Source organism: Hyaena hyaena, unplaced genomic scaffold, assembly GCF_003009895.1.
Source record: "Hyaena hyaena isolate Hyena2069 unplaced genomic scaffold, ASM300989v1 scaffold_321, whole genome shotgun sequence".
NCBI classification, from domain to species: domain Eukaryota; kingdom Metazoa; phylum Chordata; class Mammalia; order Carnivora; family Hyaenidae; genus Hyaena; species Hyaena hyaena.
The window spans coordinates 1,047,289-1,067,407 of NW_024080953.1; the positions used below are offsets into that span (position 1 = coordinate 1,047,289).

The 20,119-nt window shown below is 38.1% G+C and overlaps 2 protein-coding genes across 4 annotated transcripts in view; one reads left to right on the top strand and one right to left on the bottom strand.

Moving 5' to 3' along the window:
* Positions 1-19,815, bottom strand: part of GTF2E1 (general transcription factor IIE subunit 1) — a 34,708-nt gene extending 14,893 nt beyond the window's left edge. Inside the window, exons 1-2 of one of the 2 annotated variants that reach the window (XM_039248893.1) lie at positions 19,730-19,815; positions 14,649-15,115 (exon numbers count right to left, since the gene is read on the bottom strand). In XM_039248893.1, coding sequence (XP_039104824.1) covers positions 14,649-15,096 — 448 coding nt within the window. In that variant the 5' untranslated portion in view covers positions 15,097-15,115; positions 19,730-19,815. The other variant, XM_039248894.1, reaches the window with a different exon arrangement.
* Positions 19,816-19,986: 171 nt separating this feature from the next.
* The window catches only part of RABL3 (RAB, member of RAS oncogene family like 3), a 35,669-nt gene continuing 35,536 nt past the window's right edge, over positions 19,987-20,119 (top strand). For both annotated transcript variants that reach the window (XM_039248908.1, XM_039248909.1), the window contains exon 1: positions 19,987-20,059. In XM_039248908.1, coding sequence (XP_039104839.1) covers positions 20,014-20,059 — 46 coding nt within the window. In that variant the 5' untranslated portion in view covers positions 19,987-20,013. The remainder of the gene's footprint in view (positions 20,060-20,119) is intronic.

The window sequence follows — 20,119 nt, forward strand, 5'->3', positions numbered from 1 at the left end:
CTGTGTCTCCCTCTCTCTCTCTTTCAAAAATATACAAACTTTTTTTGAAAGTTAAAAACAAAATAAAACACTGATGCAGGACTTGGGTTCACTGTTGAAAGACTGGCACTTATAGAGACCACCACTGAGAACTAGAGAATAATGCAGAAAAATTATCTAATTCAGTAGTTTTCAAAAATATTTTTTAAGGAAAGAATCCTCTTCTGCAAGTGAAGTACCTAACAGATAAACCTAAAAGCAAGTGCTCTGGTTAGGTGCAGAAAGACAGCTAAGACAAACAGTAACACTAGAACTCCTTTCAATGTATTTCTTCAAATCATCACTACCCAGCCTCCCTAAGGTCTGGCACCAGACACACTTTGCTGTAGAGCCTTTGAACTTACTGTTCGCTCTGCTGGGACTATTTTCCCTCCACATACTCAAATGGCTGTCTCCTAACTTACTTCAGGTCTTTACTCAAATGTCACCTCAGTGAGGCCTTCCTTAGCCAATAATATCTAACATTTCACCACTGTACTGTCCTTTACCTCCCCTTAACATCTGTCACCATCCAACACATATTATTTATCTAGTTTATTAAATTGTCATTAAAATTGTCATGTTACAACCAAAGTTTTAAAAAAATCCTCACAAATGTCCCATTTCTTTTAAAGACAGTATATATTCCAAACTTCAGCTTTAAGTAAACAAATCAACAGGCTTGTCAGTGTAGCTCCTCCATATAAAATAGCAATGCTTTTGTTTTGGGAAAAGAGAAAGAGAAAAAGATTACTGTTACAGCAGGAAATCTCAGAATAACAGTCTATTAACCCCCCCCACCCCCCAAATGGGGGGGAAGAGAAGATGGTAGGTAATCATGAGGAATTCCAGCCTCATCCAAGTAAGTTTCCAGAGCCATGCTTAATTGAGTCTAAGATTTAACAAGAGTTATTTACAGCAAGGCCTATTTTGCAGTTCTGAAAAGAGTGGCTTTTATATTACTATTAGGAACTGTGGAAGATCTGTGATTTTTACCCTACTTGTAAACGAACAAGTTACCCTGTGGTTTCATGGATTCTGGAGAAAGACATACAATTTCTAGGTCAGAAATAAAGAACTATATTACTCATGGCAATAGGAGTAGCCAGTTTCAGCTTTTGTGCCAAATCTCTGAGCCCCAATTCCCACCTGGTGACACAGAGAGGGCCAGGTGACAACTGTACATGCTGTAGGCTGTGTTACAGGAGACTCTGAAGTTAAGGAACTCAGCTATTTTATAATGGGCAAAAACAAGCCTGTCCTCTGCTCTAGAGGGTGATGTTATCTTTACTATCTTGGACACTAAGAAAACATTGTCTGGAGAAAGACTCTATTTTTATTATTCTGAACAACAGGCAAACTTGCCCTTAGCTAAGGAGAGAAACAATATATATTCCAAGGTTGCTCACTATATAAACACCCATGAAAAAGAAAGTCCCCTCAAAAAAAGGCAATTGGTATCTGCTTGCAAGACATGCATATCATGACAAAGTCATGAAGTACTGTCTCCCAACAATTATCATGTCTGGCAAACATCACAAGAGGAAAAGTTAGCCTGATACCTTGAGTCCTATGTTTACCACAAAAACACAGTTGTAAACAAGAACCAGCCTGTCAAAAGCCAGATCTAGCATCCACCAAGAAAAATAAGAAATTCTGCATTTTATGGGAAAAGACTTAAGACTACCTTAACATCCCAGCAGCATTTTTTATAAATTTCAGGACACATTAAAAAAGGCAAATCAACCTTCCAAAAATCAGAGGTGGTGGTGGAGGAGGTTGGTAGGGGTATTTAATACAATTAGTAGAAGGAAACTCCTGAGTGGGTGGTGGTAATCACACACTGACACAAAATCTATCCTCAAGAAGCTTCAAGTTTAGTAGAGATGAAAGATATCTGGAGATAAACATCTGGGATCAGTGCAAGAATAAAGCGCCTAAGTGTTCGGGAGATCAAAGAATTCTGACTTCTAGCTGAGAGCACAATGGAAGGTGTGCCTTTTAAGGTAGAATTTAGAAGAAAAGCAATTGTTACAGAGATCAAGGGAAGGGGGAGGAGAACAACACATTCTATATTATCATAAGAGAATCGGGTAGTTGAAAATAATACTTAACTGTAGTTTCAGTATAATAAGAATAGAGGTAACAAAAAGAATGGTAAAAAACAGAACTAACAGGATAAACTACGATGGTCATAGTGAGTCTTGAACGTCAAGCTTCATTCTGACTTTATTCTTAAGTAATAGGAAAATGATTAAAAGATTTTGGGAAAGAACATGAGGTCATCAAAACTAACATTTATAAATATCGATTTGTCTTAGTGGCCTGAAATGGTCTTCCAATAAGCAGCCAGTTCTTAACTGTTAACATAGAAATTATTTTTAAATAATAATTATTTTAAAATAATACTCAGGCTCTACCAAGAGATGCTGACTCAATAGGTCTGGAGTAGGCTCAGAAATATGAATTTTAAAAGTTCCACAAGAAATTTTAACACATACTTCTGGTGGAGAACTGATGTTAAGTAATCAATACGATAAATATCCCAACTCTTCTTGTAACTGGACCACTCTGCACTGTGTAGTGTGTACAGAAGGTACTACTTAAGCACGAGAGAAGAAACAAGCTGAAACTCGGAGCTCTGTACCACCTTTCCTTTCAAGACCAGGGCAAAAATTGGCAACAGAGAATCCAAGCTACATAAGGGAGAACACGCAAGCAAGATTTAAAGATGTGGCAGGAGGGAGAAAATGAGTCCTCAAAGACTCTTAGGGAAAGCATGACAAATGATGGGATTAGGAGAAAAATAAGAGTTCAGTGATAACACATTTGATCATCTACTCTTAGAAACCACAAAAGAACAAGGAAAGCTATTCACAAATATTCACATGTGTTCATCACAGCTAAGTCTGTGACAACAGTATTATCCAAATCTAACATAGGAGGGAATAAAGACTCAGAGTCTTAAGTTTACCAGATCATAACTTAAAAACAAAAATCACTAAGCTTGGATTCAAATATAAATCTCTGACTCAAAAGACTAAATGCACTTCACCATCCTGATTTACATGTCCCTTTCCCTACCTCCTATCATCCCCACCAGCTACAATTTAGCAAACTTCCTCCAGGTATATACATAGGCTCTAATTTCTTAAAATGTAAAACAGAAGGAGAGAAGATTTGTAACAAAGAATTTATTTAACAAACATTAAGTGCCTATCACATGCTAAGCATTTACTCAGCTAAGTCTTTTTTTTTTTTTTTTAATGTTTATTTATTTTTGAGAGAGAGACAGAAAAAGCGCGAGTAGGGGAGGGAGAGAGAGAGCCAGAGACACAGAATCTGAGCCCCACGCGGGGCTTGAACTCAAGAGCGGTGAGATCATGACGTGAGCCAAAGTCAGACAGACACTTAACCTGACTGAGCCACCCAGGTGCCCCTACTCAGATGAGTCTTACTTAATGTGTCAGTTTGACCAGAGGATCAAAATATATCCAGTTGTAGATAAATAATAGGTATCGAAAGTAGGGAGGAAAAAGTTCTTTTACAAATAGATATCTCAAAACTATATTTTAGGGTTGTCTATTTCATAGTACAGGAATGCCTCAATCCTATGACTCAGGGCTCTTCTAATGAAGGTAAGTTGTCACTTCAAAATGAGAAAAGAAATGGAGACCTAACTGTGGTCATGACAGAGAAGAGGAGGGAGGAAGAAGGGAAAGAAGTAGTTTATACCATTTTAACTTTCTCCCCAAATTTAAAAAAATGTAAAAACAAAAATGAATTGAGGGCAGGGGAAAGGGGTTGGGAGACAAGGGCTGGAAACAAAAGAAAAAACAGTAAAGTTCAATAAAATTCAAACAACATTTTTCTTTTGCTCAACCCAGGAGAAAACTTATTATGCTGGCCAAGGTCTTCCACTTAACTGTTTCCAACATGTTACTCATTTTAGCAAACATCATACTTATTTTAATCATGTGAGTATTCAGCTAAGGGAAGAGTAAATAAATAAAGCCAAAGGGGGAAAAATGTTTATCTTCTTTAGTATGAAAAAAGGAAAATGTTTTGGAAATTTATCATAATTGAGGAAAAGGGCGGAAGATAGGAGTCAACTCCCTTAACAATTAGAAATTATTTAGGTTTAGGTTTTTTCCTCTTCATTCATTTTTTAGGACTCAATGAATAGGTCATCATCAGCTAATGCCCAGAATTCACTGCCAAAGATCTGCCATAGTATTAACTACAACTGGAATATTATTCAGTCATTTTTCTATTAAAAATATTAAAATAAGCCCAATTGCCTTGATAAGGCACAGTTGCTGCAGTATTGAAGCAGGAGTCATGTGGCAGCCCAAATCCTCAAGGCTAGCCAAGGAAACAGAAGATCAGATGTCTGCTGCCGCACAGCCCTCACCCCAGCACAGTGGGATTGATGTCCTAAGGACTTCCCACCTTTAGGCATTCCTAAGACTACGAAGCTGCTTTTGTAGAGCTCACATTCTAGTGGGGAATTAGTCAAGACAAACAAACAAACAAACAAACAATAAATAAATAAATAACATGAGGTGTTGATAGTACAATAAAGAAAAACAAAGCAGGAAAAGAGGATAAAGAAAAAGGAGAGCAATGGAAAAGGGTATGCTCTATTACACAGGAAACTTGGGGAAGGCCCCTCTGATAGAGCAAGTGAGATGAGATTTGAAACATGTAATGGAGCCAGCCAGTCATGCAGACAATGTGGGCAAGAGGAAACAACATGAAAAAGGCAAGTAAAGTGAAGGGAAGTATGCCTGGTGCAGGCAAAGCACAAACAAGATGGCCAGCACAACTGCCGTGCAGTGAACTCACAAGAGAGTGGTAGAAATAGTGTCTCCAAAATTGGGGGACAGATAAAAAACCTTGTAAGTTCTGTTAAGGACTGAGATTTTTCTGAATGAGGGGGAAAGCCTTTGGAGGGTTTTGAACAGAAGAGTGACAGATAGAGCCTAAAATGCTTTTTAAGAAGGATCATTGGCTACTGGGACAAACAGTCTACATGGGCAGCAAGACTGGAAGGAAGAAGACTAGCTAAGACAATGGTGTGAAATCGAAGCAAGAGATAATGGCTAGGATAACCTTTCTGGACAGTCTTGTGAAAAAACTAAACTCCTCTCTCACTTAAAAAACTTCGAGGAAAAACAAAACAGAACAAGGGGCAATTAACAGTTCCATGTTAAAATCAAGTAACTAGGACCAGAACACTTAGGTTTTTAGTGAGATAAAAAGGAAACTATAAAACTTCAAGACATATCACTAAGATAAGGGATTAATTTTACCACAGTACAAAAATCCAACCACCATACAGCTTAGGAAGCATATTTGGACAGTTTCCCTTCCCACTGAATATTTTATGGATTATGTATACACGGAGAAAGGGAGTGAATTGGAAGCTTGGGAAAATAAAACTGACAAAAAAAATGTAAATACTACTCTCCATTATGCCACAAAGTGTTTCTGAAGATGGCATAAACAAAGCATATTTTCTATATGAACATTACTATGACCAATAGTCTCATTTCTTACCCAAGGGCTTTCAAATTAACCCAAAGTGACTAACATTATCTCTAAAAGCAATGATAAAACCCTAGCCTCTATATACTTTAATGTCAACTCTTCAGGGCACCTGGGTGGCTCTGTCGACTGAGTGTCCAACTTTGGTTCAGGTCATCATCTCACAGTCCATGCGTTTGAGCCCCGCATCCAGCTCCGTGCTGACAGCTTAGAGTCTGAAGTCTGCTTCGGATTCTGTGTCTCCCACTCTCTCTGCACTCAGTCTCCCTCTCTCTCAAAAATAAATAAACATTAAAAAAAAATCTCTTTTGAAATATCAACTATTCTCCAAACCAAAGGGTGCTCTGAAATTAAGAGTTGAGAGAAACCATATACAGTATAGAAAAGACTGAACTTATCATTTTATACATGCTAAAAAAGGCCTAGAATGATTATAGGATTCACCCAAGGTAATAATTACTAACATAATCCAAGACTAGAACTCAAGACTCTGTAACCCTAATCCATTGTTGTTTTACTATTTAATAGTCATTGCTTAAAGAAAGGAAACAAAACTTCTGAAAATGACATCGCAACTGAACACAGCAATTATGCAGAAGGACCCAACGTAGTAAGTATCCTAAAAAACCCTAACAATACTGTCAGAAGTTGACCAATATTTAATAACCATAAGCTGTTAAAACAACAATATAATTAATAATCACTTAAAAAAACCACTTAGACTTCAAAGCGGCTGGGGGTGTGAGGGAGAAGAAATGGAAGGATAACCACAAAACAATAGTTATTAACATAGTGACAGGTGATGAGAGTGACGACTGGGTTGAATGGTAGAGCACAGAGTGGAAAACCTAGATTTGCCATTTTATTTGACATATTTGTCTACTATTTGAGTCCTTAATATGTTTAATGTATTACTTATGTGTGTTTAGAAGAAAAGAAACATGTTATTTTTTTTTTTAATTTTTTTTTTAATGTTTTATTTATTTCTAGGAGAGAGAGAGACAGTGTGAGCAGGGGAGGGTCAGAGAGAGAGGGAGTCACAGACTGAAACAGGCTCCAGGCTCTGAGCTGGCAGTCAGCACAGAGCCCGACGCGGGGCTCGAACCCACGAACCGCGAGATCATGACCTAAGCGAAAGTCGGACGCTTAACCGACTAAGCCACCCAGGCGCCCCGAAACATGTTATTTTTAATCCTCCAAAGCACTCAACTCTCTCTTAACTAGTATCCAAAAGTCACACACTCTTGGGTTATTCTTTGAAAGCATCATCAAGTCCTTTGTTATAAGTTTTATAACTCAAAATATTCAAAGGCATATGTATCAAAATGCTAGTTTCAAAAGTCACCTTTTATTCTAATTTCTAAACTTTCTTTCATAAAGCAAATTTCTTCAGTGTAATTGAGCAAGGGGAAATGTGTGGAAAAAGGAACTGCTATTATAAAATAGTAATAGACATGACAAGAACAGGGTTATATATTCCCTAAAATTATTTCACCTATAATAAAATGGTACTTAAAAAACTATCCTTTAACAATTTACCACAGAACACGTATGAACACTGTAAAATACTCATTCCTTTGCAGGTAAAAGAAACAAAAGTGGCTTTAACAAATTTTTTAAGTCAGAAGATCTCAAATATATTTGTGATGTACACAGTAAAACCCCACATTCTATAACTCAACTTATCAATGAAACTGGCTTCTTTCCTTCCTTAAATGGACACTTCTAGATTTGGTATAATCATACAACATTCTCAGATTCTGGAACTCGCTATGAAGGGTAAAAAATATACAATGCCTGGGGGGAAAAACAACAAATTGTAGTACTTACATAAGTACTAAAGCCTGCAATAAATTCTCTAAATCAGGCCTAAATCAAATCCATCTTAACATGCAATGAGCAGGCAAAAAATCTGTGGTTTTGATCCGACTCTTTCAAAGACCATAATCAACAGGATATTATATGCCAGCACCAAACTAAAATGCAACTTTTCACAAATTAGTTTCCATGTAATCAGCATCAAAATACAAAAAGGATAAAACTCACAAAAAGTTTTATTTAAAAAAAAATAAAAAGCCCTCAAATCCTCATGATCAAAGCAACACAATTTTTTTTTAAATCAGACCTAAAGGTTTTGAAGAAGTGGGAAGTGTAAAAGAGGGAAGACACTTGTTCCTTTACTATCTTTCTGTAACTTTCTGTAAGTTGCTTTTATTTTTTAACTTACTTTAATAATCACCTCCCCCCACCCAAAACAAATCCACACTTCAGAGCTTTCCAGTATGATTTTCTACTGAACCTATCCTGGGCAAGATTCCAAATCAGCAAATGAGTAAAATAATCCTAGAAATATTTGTGTGTGTGTGTGTGTGTGTGTGTGTGTGTGGGGTTGTGTTATTAGCATTTCAGGAATCGAAAATACTGCTTGTAAGACATCTCCTGTCCTAAGTAGAAAGAGATAAGGACAGGAAAAGTAGCCTGCTGTATGAATGTAAACATCATTAACGAATCTTTAGGAGTCTCAGGAATACAGGACCATAACAGTTGAAAAAATATTAGGTTAAGGAAATTGAAGAATTTTAATGATATGGGGATCAATAAACTGATCTGCTTATAAACCAAAAAGCTTTACCTGCAGTCACAAGGCAAAAAGGACTCATGATTTAACCCCAAATTTATAATATGAAGATCCCAAGTAGTAGATATAGAGTTTACTTGATATTCCAAGTGACTCAGAACCAGTGGAACATTGTAGCTGTTTTTAAGAGTTGTTTACTAGATACATTTTCCTTTATGGTTAGTTATTAAAGATTTCTTTCATACTAATCCTAAAATCTGTCTCTGTTTTCATGGAACCACACAAAACAAGCTAAATATTCTTTTTTTTTTTTTTCGGGCATGAGAATTTTATTTTATTTTATTTTTTATTTTTTATTTTTTTACAAATAGTTTATTGTCAAATTAGTTTCCACATAACACTCAGTAAAACAAGCTAAATATTCTTTCCTGATATTCAATCTAAAACATCCTAGAAATCTATACAGCCCCAGATTCATTACGTCATAAGATCCTCCAAACCCCAGAGTACAACACAGGCATGTGTAAGTGTACCCACACACATCATTTGATTCATTGAACTAGAAAAAATAATCTCTAAATTCCTATTTCTAAAAACTTATTAAATACATAGCTATAAGATTCTTTTTTTAATTTAACTTATTTAAAAGTTTATTTAAAATGTGATTTTCAGTTTTTAGGTAAATTCAGTAATAGGGGCTTCCAAATTATTTGTAATTCAAACACTTAACAATTTATTTCCTTGGGGCACCTAACAGTGCCCTTCCTTCAGGCTGTCTGCCTTCAACAGAGCCTGCTTTGGATCCTCTGCCCCTCTCTCTCTCTCTGTCCCTCCCCTGACTGTTTGTTCTCTGTCTCTCTCTCAAAATTAAATAAACATTAAATTTTTTAAAAAAATTCGTCTCCTCCAGGCCCCCAACAAAACTACAGTGCCACATATGCGTTTAAAGAAATACAAAAACTAGTGGCTCCTGGGTGGCTTAGTCAGTTAAGCATCCGCCTCTGATTTCCACTCAGGTCTCACGGTTAGTGGGTTTGTGGGTTCGAGCTCCAGCCAGGCTCTGTGCTGACAGCTCAGAGCCTGGAGCCTGCTTCCAATTCTGTGTCTCCCCTTCTCTCTCTGCCCCTCCCCCACTCGTGCTCTCTCTCTCTCAAAAATAAATAAACGTTAAAAATACTTTTTTAAAAAAGAAGTATAAAAATGATAGTTGCACTCACTATTCCCACTACTGAGAATTCTTCTCAAGGAAAAACTTAAACATAAAATGGTATATACATAAACGTGTTCAAAGCATCATATCCATACTAACAAAATATAGAAAAAATCCAAGTGCCCAAAATGGGTGGAAAGGAAAATGAGGGGGGGGAACATCACACCTATTAAAACATATTTTAAACACTAGATAGAAATAGGAGAGTTTGGTACATTAAGGAACCAAGAGATCACAAACTATTCTTGGCTATGATTATAATTATAGGTAATATGCAAAAGGATAGTGGTTTGTAAGTTGTTTTCTCCTCAAAATTTTCTCTGGCATTATGACTGCATAATTTTTAAATGAAAAATATAAAACTACTTCCATATCATCTAACCTTAAAGGAGAATACAATCTTCCCCTTCCTTTTGGGGGAAACTTGCTGCTGAATTTAACTTGGAAGGGCCATTAACTGAGGTGCCTGGGTGGCACAGTTGGTTAAGCATATGACTCTTGATTTTGGCTCACAGTTTGTGAGATGGAGCCCTGCATCAGGCTCTACACTGATGGGTGAGGAGCCTGCTTAGGATTCTCTGTCTCCCTCACTCTGTGCCCCTCCACTGTGCATGAGCGTGCACCCTTTCTCTCTCAAAATAAATAAGTAAACTTAAAAAACAAGTGCCATTAGCTAAATCACCCGTAGTTGAGACTAAAGTATAAACGGGAATGCTAAGTCTATCTACATGGCCACGAAGCTTGCTAAATCTAGAAGATGCTATTTTGCTAATTTGAAGGATTTCATGACAGTCATATGGTCTTTGTTTTGATTACCTGTAAGTCCCATACTTCAGTAAAACACCTGATTTTGCCTGATTAAATTTCTGAAACCAGAGACTAGTGGGCAAAGGCTAAGCCATTCCATTTTAACGAAATAAAGTATCTATACCTACTGTAATGGAAAAGCCTTGGCCTTTTTTCCTTCCATGCAGCAAAAAGCTCAGTTCTTCCCTGTGTCTCCTTTACTAGTTACATATAGCACTTCACTTCTGACACTTTTCATCACCAAATGTGTGGAGATTTTACCCCAAGTAATTCCCAGTGACATCAGCTGGATGTCCTAACAATCAACTCAGTTATGGCCACCTGGAGATAACATCAGATCCCACAGGCTGAGGACTTAGGCCTACTAGACTGTCCCCTCGCCCCAATTTCAGATGCCAGTCACAAGCCCAAGTTATCATGGGTGTTTCTTACCAACAAGCTATATAGATAGAAGGTTCCAATGAACCAGCTCCTACTTGGATTCAGCTAATTTGCTAGAGCAGCATACAGAATTCAGGGATATACTTACTTATGTTTACCAGTTTATTAAAGGATATGATAAAGGATACAGAAGAATTATCCAGATGGAAAAGATGTGTAGGGCCAACTTTCAGGAAAGGGTACAGGGCTTCCCTAACCTCTCTGAGTGCACCACTCTTCCTGCACCTCCACATGTTCACTAACCTGAAAGCTCCCTGAATCCCATACTATTGGGATTTTTATGAAGGCTTCCTCATGTAGGGATGATCACTCATTAACTCCATTTTCTGCCCTTCCCCCAAGAGAATTGGGGATGGGGGGTGGGGGGACTAAATTCCAAGCCTGGTCTGGGAGCAGCCCTCATCCAGGAGCCATCCAGGACCCACCCAGAGTGACCTCACTAGAACAAAAGACATTCTTATAACCCAGGAAATCACAAGGGTTTCAGGAGCCCTCTGTCAGAAATGGGGGTCAAAAGTCAAATATTAGAATAAAATATGCTATTTGTGCTTTATCATTTAGGAAATTACAAGAGTTTTAGGAGCTCTGTACAAGGAACTGGGGACAGAGGTCTCACACATACCAAGCATCAAACATTTGGAGAGAGTTCAACCCAAGAACACCAATGGCAAAGTCTGAATGGAAAGTATGGAAAGAATCCAGAATCTTTAGGGAAAAGAGAAATGGGGTAAGGAAAGGCTACAAACCGAAGTAGAAGGATCACTAGCCTATGTGAATTAACAATGGCAAAACAATTCTTGCTGAACTCAGAATTTCCTGAGCCCAGAACTTCTGGATGCTCATCGAGGAGTCATTATCCTTTGCCCAGTGGCAGAGAGCTGCCCATACACTTGAGTTAAAAACTTTTTTCACGGAAACAATGAAGTCTACAAAGCTTCAAATCTATTTCCTGAATGCTCCCTAATTTCTGATATAAACCACAGTTCAACCTAATAATTGTTGAGATGGAAATGGAGATAAATGCCCATCAGATGCCCCCATGAGGGCAGAGTCAGAAATATCATCAATCTCCAATAACAACCAGGAAGAAACAGAATAGATTTGTACAAGACTAGACTTAGAATGAAAACTATAATTCTATCAATTTAAAGACAGCATAAATATTACAGCAGAAAAAGTTCACTCTCTTTCTTCTCTGATACACATACCAAATGTTTATTTCCCATCTTCTTTAAAACGGGAGTGGGGCATGAATAAAACAGAGTAAGGGAGCAGAGAGAAAAAGACCAAGGTTTCTAAAGGGAATGTATAACCACCAAGGGATGATGTCAAGGCATCAATAGTGAAAAAACAAAACACTAGAACGGACACGGAAACTGGGGCCTAATATCACCCAATCAACACATTCTCTCCTTAAAGGAAAAGTACACATGAAAAGCCAAATTATAATAAAAAAGCAGGTATATTTTCAGAATGAAGTTTCCCTATGACTAAGAATTTTCAATCATGATACCTTCAAGATAGCTTCACTATAAGAATATAAATGACAATTGAGTTGACTATTAGTGTTGGCTGATCAGTGACTCAATATCTTTGATTCAAACAATCCTGACTACGTTTTCATGTTAGGGTATCTCCTACACAGCCCAACTATCGATGACAACTAGTTTCATTCAGACACTAACCTAAGTGAAATACAAAGAGCATTATGGATCAATCTCCAAAAACTGGTTTATAAGTAGTGGAAATACTTCCTTTTAGAAAGTCTCATGAAATTAAGTAAGAATCCTATGAGTAAATGTAGAAGCACATTACTTTAGATTACCCTCTCTGAGGGACTGGATTACACACACCACTGTAGTCAAGAGTGACAATGACAACCACTGTAACACCAATATCTTCAGAGAATCACAAAACCAAAGCCCAGTGTTCCTTTAAGAAATGTTGGAGAGAGTGGCCAAAGTGATGAGAATTTTCTAGTCCATTCTGAAAGAGTTCCAGATATATTCTATAACATTCCTCTATAGCACACTTACACAATTCTTATTCAGGATGGTTAAAATTTTCTTACAACCAAGATCTCTTCCTAGTTAAGCCCTTTCAAGGTAAGCAGGCTCTGACAAATTAAACATTTAATACAAACGTGGCTTCTTTAAATTATTTTTCATCTAAAATGACTGCTTCACAATAAATAAGAAAAGTCACAGGCTATTTCTAATTCTATAGGTTAATAATCTTAGTTGAAATTTGGATTATTTCCCATTAAAAAATAATTGCAAAATTCTCTTAAACAGATAACATATACAAAAATTAGAAAATTAAACCTACATAAACCTTTATTTTTTTTGCAACAGAACATTTCATGTGTGAAAGTTTAAATTACATTTTTCAGATAGTTTTTAAAATTTTTTTAATGTTTTATTTATTTCTGAGAGAGAGAGACAGTGTGAACAGGGGAGGGTCAGAGAGAGAGGGAGATACAGAATCTGAAACAGGCTCCAGGCTCTGAGCTAGCTGTCTGCACAGAGCCCGACACGGGGCTCGAACCCACAAACCGTGAGATCATGACCTGAGCAGAAGTTGGACGCCTAACTGACTGAACCACCCAGGTGTCCACAGATAGCTTTTTAAAAAGCAGATCTATGAACTAAAAATACCCTATACTCCTGAGTTCTGCCATAACAAGGCGACAATCTAACTTACCAACACAAGCTCTCTTTATAGACTTTAACCTCTAGAAAATAATACAAAATTAATCCACCAAATAATTAGCAAAATTATAGTCTCTTTTCCAGATTACAAATGACAAGACAAAATAACTATACATCCCAGCACTTTAAAGTTTCTGATGTTGGGGAGCCTGAGTGGCTAAGTCGGTCAAGTGTCTGACTTTGGCTCAGGTCATGATCTCACCATTCAAGAGTTCAAGGCCCACACTGGACTCTGTGCTGACAGCTCAGAGCCTGGAGCTTGTTTCAGATATTCTCTCTCTCTCTTTCTCTCTCTCTCTGCCCCTCCCCTGGTTGTGGTATCTCTCTCTCAAAAATAAACATTAAAAAATTTTTTTTAAGTTTCTGATGTTAACACTAGGCATACTGTACTTTTAGAAAATGCACGTTTTACAATCCTATGTTGATAAGAAAAAAATCATTAAAACTAAAGCATTTACTTGGATGAAGCAAATTCCAGATCATGCTGACAATTCTCTGCCACTAATAAATGGCTAAGAGACTAAATATCTATCCACTTGTAAACCTGCAAAAATGTGCCCCTCTTATATCATCTAGCTAAGCCTTATCTTTTAGGTCTCAGTCAGTACTTCTTTCAGAGGCCTTCCCCAAATGTAGATTAGATGCCCTAGTTACATACTCCTGATAGCACTTTGTACTTCCATTAACAAAGCATTTAGAAACATTGTATTATAACTTTCTAGCAGTGACTCATACAAGCAGGCATTCAAATAAATGTTCAACAGAGAAGTCAAAGATGTCCAAACGGCTTCAAAGTGGTAGAGAAGCCAACCCTTCAGATTAGGCTGCAGCTGCAAAAAGGGGGTGAGGGTGGGAGCAGAGGTAGGAGGGCCATGAGTGGTAGAGAACACTTCCTTGTGAATGAAAAAGGCTTTGCAAAAGCTTCTAAAAGTAGTATGAACAAGAAAGTAAGTCAAACAAGTAAGACTAAGAATGACCATAATGGACTTATGAATCCATTCAATTTTATAATGATATGCCTGATCGATTTAAAAATTAAACAAACCAGGGACGCCTGGGTGGCTGAGTTGGTTAAGCATCTGACTCTTGATTTCGGCTCAGGTCATCTCACGGTTCATGGAATTGAGCTCCACATTGGGCTCCACACTCTCAGTGCGGAGCCTGTTGGAATTCTCTCTCTCCCTCTCTCTCTACCCCTCCCCAATTTGCATGCACTCTCACTCTCTCTCAAAATAAATAAGCTTTTTAAAAAAATTAGATAAACCAGTTTAAGAAATACATATTTTATTTTTTAAAGTTACTTATAAGATTCATAAATTGGAAAAAATCTCACCTGTCATGGGATCAAAGAGCTGATTAGCTTCTAAGTCCGTAAAAGTACTACTACAGACAGGACATTTGAAGGAAGCCCGGTTGGTGGAATCTCTCTCATCAGTTTCAATCCTCCTCCTCATGTGGTCCAATTTGTATTTTACCACATTAACAAGAGTACGATAATTAATAAAGTAGTAGTTATGGCGAGTGGTTTTCCCATCTGCAGCAGTCTCTACCCTCATTCTGCATTTGATGAACTTATCTCCCTTTAAATTATTCAAAACTGATCGAAGTTGCTTCCGATCAAACTTGAGCAGCTCCAGCATATCCTCCTCTTTCACACAGGGGTTCCGGATCAAGATGTCCAAGGCCAAAGCATGCTCAATGCCATAAAACCCCCGGATCACGTACTTGGCTAACCTCTTCAATGCTGCAGGAACCTCGGTGAGGACATCTGGATCTGCCATCTTTAGCAGTAAACTTCAACTTTAAATAAACTAAATTCAGAAAAAAAAAGGGATTAGAAGGACATAGTAATCATTTTAAATCTAGAATTATCAACCCAATGGGGAGCTGGCAGCTACCACCCTTTGAAGTGTCACGAAGGTACTCAAGACAATGTTTTAAGACTTCTAATACCTAAGCATTGAACAGAAAACAAAATTTTCCTCTAAAGTACACAGATTATACTTTAAAAGCTTTACATATGCCTTAAATGTTAAAATTCATGATCTACTGTGCTTGTTTCTAAAAAGTAACTTATTACTTATAGCAATGATATATTATATCAAGCCCACTTTATTTCAGAAAGAGAAACAAAAAAGATAAACGAAGCCTCACTACTCAATACTATAGATCTTTGGGAATGCTGGAAAACCCCTGAAAAACTATCAGTTAGCATATCCTTGAAGTGTCTCTATTTCTTTTCTGGAATAAAATTTTCCTACCAAAATCTATTCTGGGAGATTTTACATGGTCATGCTCTCACAATAAAATTACAATAAACTAATAAACACATAAGTCATGACCAGATGGGTGTTTGGCAAAATTACTGTTATAAATCTAAAAGAAATGAACACTTAGATCTGGATAGCTTTACCAACCTTGCAAAGTTAAATCTGATGACCAATTAAATAAATAGTCCTAAAAGAAAGAAAGAAAGAAAGAAAGAAAGAAAGAAAGAAGAAAGAAAGAAAGAAAGAAAGAAAGAAAGAAAGAAAGAAAGAAAGAAAAAGGAAAAGGAAAAAAAAGAAAGCTCAAGATATCTTTAAATACTGGATCCCTTCTTGCAGGACAAAGCAGAAGCTAACCGTACCTAGTTTTCATCATGACCCAGAAGGCTATCTTCCACAAGCCCAAACTGGCATGGGTAGACTTTCATGTGGCTGTTAAAAAGCCTGGACGTTGGAATTCAGTTAGCCTGAGTTTTAGTAGCTATGTGATCCTGAGCAAATTCCTTAAAACAACTCTAAGCCACACTTTACTCTCTGAGAACTAAGGATAATATTAATTACCTCAGTGAGGTTATTGTGGTGAACAAATGAGAATGTGAAGCAATAGGTGTATTAGGAAGCAACTGTTGATAAGGATAGCTCCCATGTTGATTTGATCATTAAATTGGTATGTGACAGCCAGGCTATCCACACAGACTACGTCAAGTTACATTTCCCTACACTATAGGGAAGTTTCTAACAGAGACTACTGAACTATTTCAATAGAGAATTATATTCTTTTATTAATAGTAGTTTCTATTGAACCTTTTATTTATAATCCGTGGTTAGCAACACAATCAGATTTAATACTTTTTAGAAGAAATATTTTTATATCCACAGTATGATATCATCAAGATATTCCTAAACAACCAATCTATACACATGTTTTGGGGGGGAAATATAATGCTATATGTGTAATAAAGGAAAGATAAAAGGAAAGTCAGTTATAATATTTCAGGCTGTAAATAATCAGGCAGGACATGACTATATATAAAAGACAAAGCAGGACCTAGATCTAAACCTACTCTAGTCCTAGACCATTCCTGTCATCCCAAGGCGTAAGGATGCTGAGCAAGTAGCTGAGTTGAACACCAAAGTAGTATCTAACATAGCATACTACCAGATGCATTTTGTTCTCCTTTCCAATTTGACTCATTTTTTTGCTTTGCTTTACATGCTCAACAGTTGGCAGAACATATAGCGTCTGAAGCATCCAACAGACCAAAAATGGCAGACAAATGTCAAGATAAGTGACTTTTCCAATATTATGTCCTACTGTTCTATTGCCCTCCCTGACCTCCCACTCCATACACTCCATATTCTAGACCAATGATTCTCAACCCTGGATGTAAAGCAGAATCGTCTGGGGAGCATTTAAAAATGCCCATCCTGGGCCCCATTCCCAGATATTTTGTTTCAGCTGGTCTGGGAAAGCCAGGTTAGGCATAATGTTATTTATTCTGTGATTCCAAAACACAGAAAGTCTTTGACCACTGTTCCTGACAAATTTGGTGGGTGGCTATTACATGTCCTAACAGTGCACATTATCATTTCGCCTGTTTCCTTTGCCTGAAACACCTTAGTAAGCCCTACAGATTTAAGCAGGGAGTGATATGAGGGACCCTGCAGTACAATAGTTTAGGGTTTTGAATCCCAGTTCCATCATTTCCTAGCCTGTGTCCTTAGAAAGTTCTCAGTTTCCTCATATATAAAAGTGACTGACAGCACCCTCCTCATAGATTTGATGTATGGATTACATGAGATAATTCATGGAAAGTATTCTGCTTTCAGGGCTGGAAACAGAAAATATCATTAAATACAGGCATTGATAATAAGACCCTCTATTTAGAAAAGTGACTCTTGTAACAGTATGAGAAATGGCCAGAAGTACTGAAGACGGAGCCACTGCAGAACTATTAGGAGCCATGGTAACCAAACCTAAACTAAGGAAGAGAGGTCAGGATGAATGAAACTTACTACAAAAACAAAATTAAAGGAATCTGATAATTTATTGGAAATGAGTTTACAGAGTATGAAAATTTTAAATAGCTATGGGTTTTTAAAATAACATTTTTATTGTAGTAAAATACAATTAGCACAAAATTTAGCAATTAACCATTTTTAAGTATACAGTTCAGTGGTATTAAATATAATTATACTGTTGTACAGCTATCACCACCACCCATCTCCATAGCTCTTTGCATTTTGTAAAAAACTGAAACACTTGCACCCATTAAACAATAACACTCAATATTATTAAATAATGACATATAGCTATTTGTTTTGAGCCAGTATAGCTAGGAAGAGAACACTACTACTACTATGAAAAATGAATTAACACCTGAAAGAGGTACAGGTTTGGAAGAAACGAGGCATTCACTTTTAGATGCTTGTCTTTGAGGACATACCACAGAATATTCTGTGAAGAAGTCCAGGAGGTAACTGAATAAATGAAACTGGGGCTCAGGAAAGAAGCCACGCTCTTCCAGCTTATGCAAAATCTCTACATTCTAAAATCATCCTTCCTGACCATTTTGTTCTCTCCTCTATCACTTCTACTTCCCACTTTTGCTGTATCTCCTACACAGTCTTTGGACTTACTATGTTACTAAGTCAGAGGTCTCAAACTGGCAACCTCTGTCACACTGTTTGACCCAAAGAACGGTTTGAACATTTTCCGAGTTAGTTGTCAACATTTAAAAATCATGAAATTTCACATAAATTTCAATTTTGAGCTTCAAAGTTGGAAGTATCTGAGGAAAAAAAATGAGACCATGTTACCACAGGGAAACAATAACCTGAAGCTGAAGAACAGTTGATGGTTTTAAACAGGGAAGGAGCTTGGTGGGCCTCTGGAGACTTTTGAATGTGCGACCTTTCAGCACCTGTTTCTTCTTTTTAGCCTCCCAGTCCATCAGTCGCCTCCCAGCCTCACCTACCTCCCTAACTCAGTCCAGACCCCCAAGAGCAATCTGGCTTTCTTTGAACAATGTATTCTCATCATACAAACATTTAGTCAGGCACCAGGCACAGAGTTGGAGAAACAAAGTTGAAATGCATCCGTTCTCTGTACAATTTACCCCTGTCAGCCTCATCCCCAGCCACACTGGCATTCTCCCAATTCCATAAGGCACACATGCTTTCTCCACTTCCAGGCCTTTGCACATGCTGTTCATTCTGCCCACAAAGCTAAACTCAAACTCCCTTCTCCTAACCATCTTTCACATATAAAATGACATTTCTCAGGGAGACCTTCCAACAGATCCCCCTTAGTAGCTTAAATGTTCCCCTTCCACACACAGCGCTTCCCGTTTCCTCTTTGCAGTGAGTAGATTTGTACTTTGTTCAAGTCTGTCTCTGAGACCAGGGCCTTAATCTTGTTCACCACTTTCTAGACCCCATCACAGATAGTCAAGCACTTTCATAAAACTTCCAGGAAGTCTCCTAAGCACGTGTTCAAAATGCCCACCTTGCCAGCTTCCCCCAAATCACTTCCTCCACTGCTCTTTCCAGAGTAGAAAAAGGCTACTGAAAATCCTCTCCTTAAACTTCAAATGACTTTAAGCAGGCGGTGACAGGATTGAAACTCTCTGTTTTAAAAGATTATGCTACAGGATGTAAAACAAAGGAGAAAGGAGCGGTTGTGGGAATCGAGTTAGATTATTTCAGCGTACCACTATTCCGGTTCTAGAAGAACTTGGATCCTATACGTTTGTGTTTTCTTCAGTTACCATGTTTCATGGCACTTTCCATACCTTCGTAGATAAAGCGGCATATCACCGCAAAACCTGCAACCAGCTGCCCTCCACGAGCTCGGTTCTGAGCTCGGTTCTGTAATGTTCACTCCTCCCCAGAGAGCCCCCGAACCCCTAAATTCCCTCGGACTGTGCCAGGTGAGTGCTGGGGTCACACTCGGCGCAGCCAAGCCCGTCCTACCCGAGGTCGCACACGGGCCGCTCCGGGGTCAATGGTTCTTTGGAGGACCACGTCAAGGGAATAGCTAAGGGGATGCGGGTAGCTAAGGAGAAAGGAGAGAAAAGGGGGAGAAACCCTGAAATGCGACGCCGGACAAGGGAATCGAGAACAAGAAACAGGGAGCAAGGTTTACCAAAACGAATCCTCGAACACTCCCACTACAGCTTCCCTCAGCGCCTCAACTACCGGCTTAAACGAGGCACGCCACTTGTGCGACAAAGACAACTCCTTATTCCTGCGACCAGCTTTGGAACCCACCCACAACTTTTAACCGTACTGGCCAATCAGCACAGTGAGGTCTCCGATCAAGACAGTGACACCCCTGATTAGCCAATGAAATTGAAGGCTCTCTCTTCCATACCCAGCTCTGGTTGGCCTACCATCCCGGAACAGGCGTTAACTCCGGGCTGTGGCAAGATGGCGTCCCTGGATCGGGTGAAGGTACTCGTATTGGGAGACTCAGGTGAGCGGCTCAATCCACCTCTAGGGTTCCCGACACTTCTGAGTTTTCTGATAACCTCTT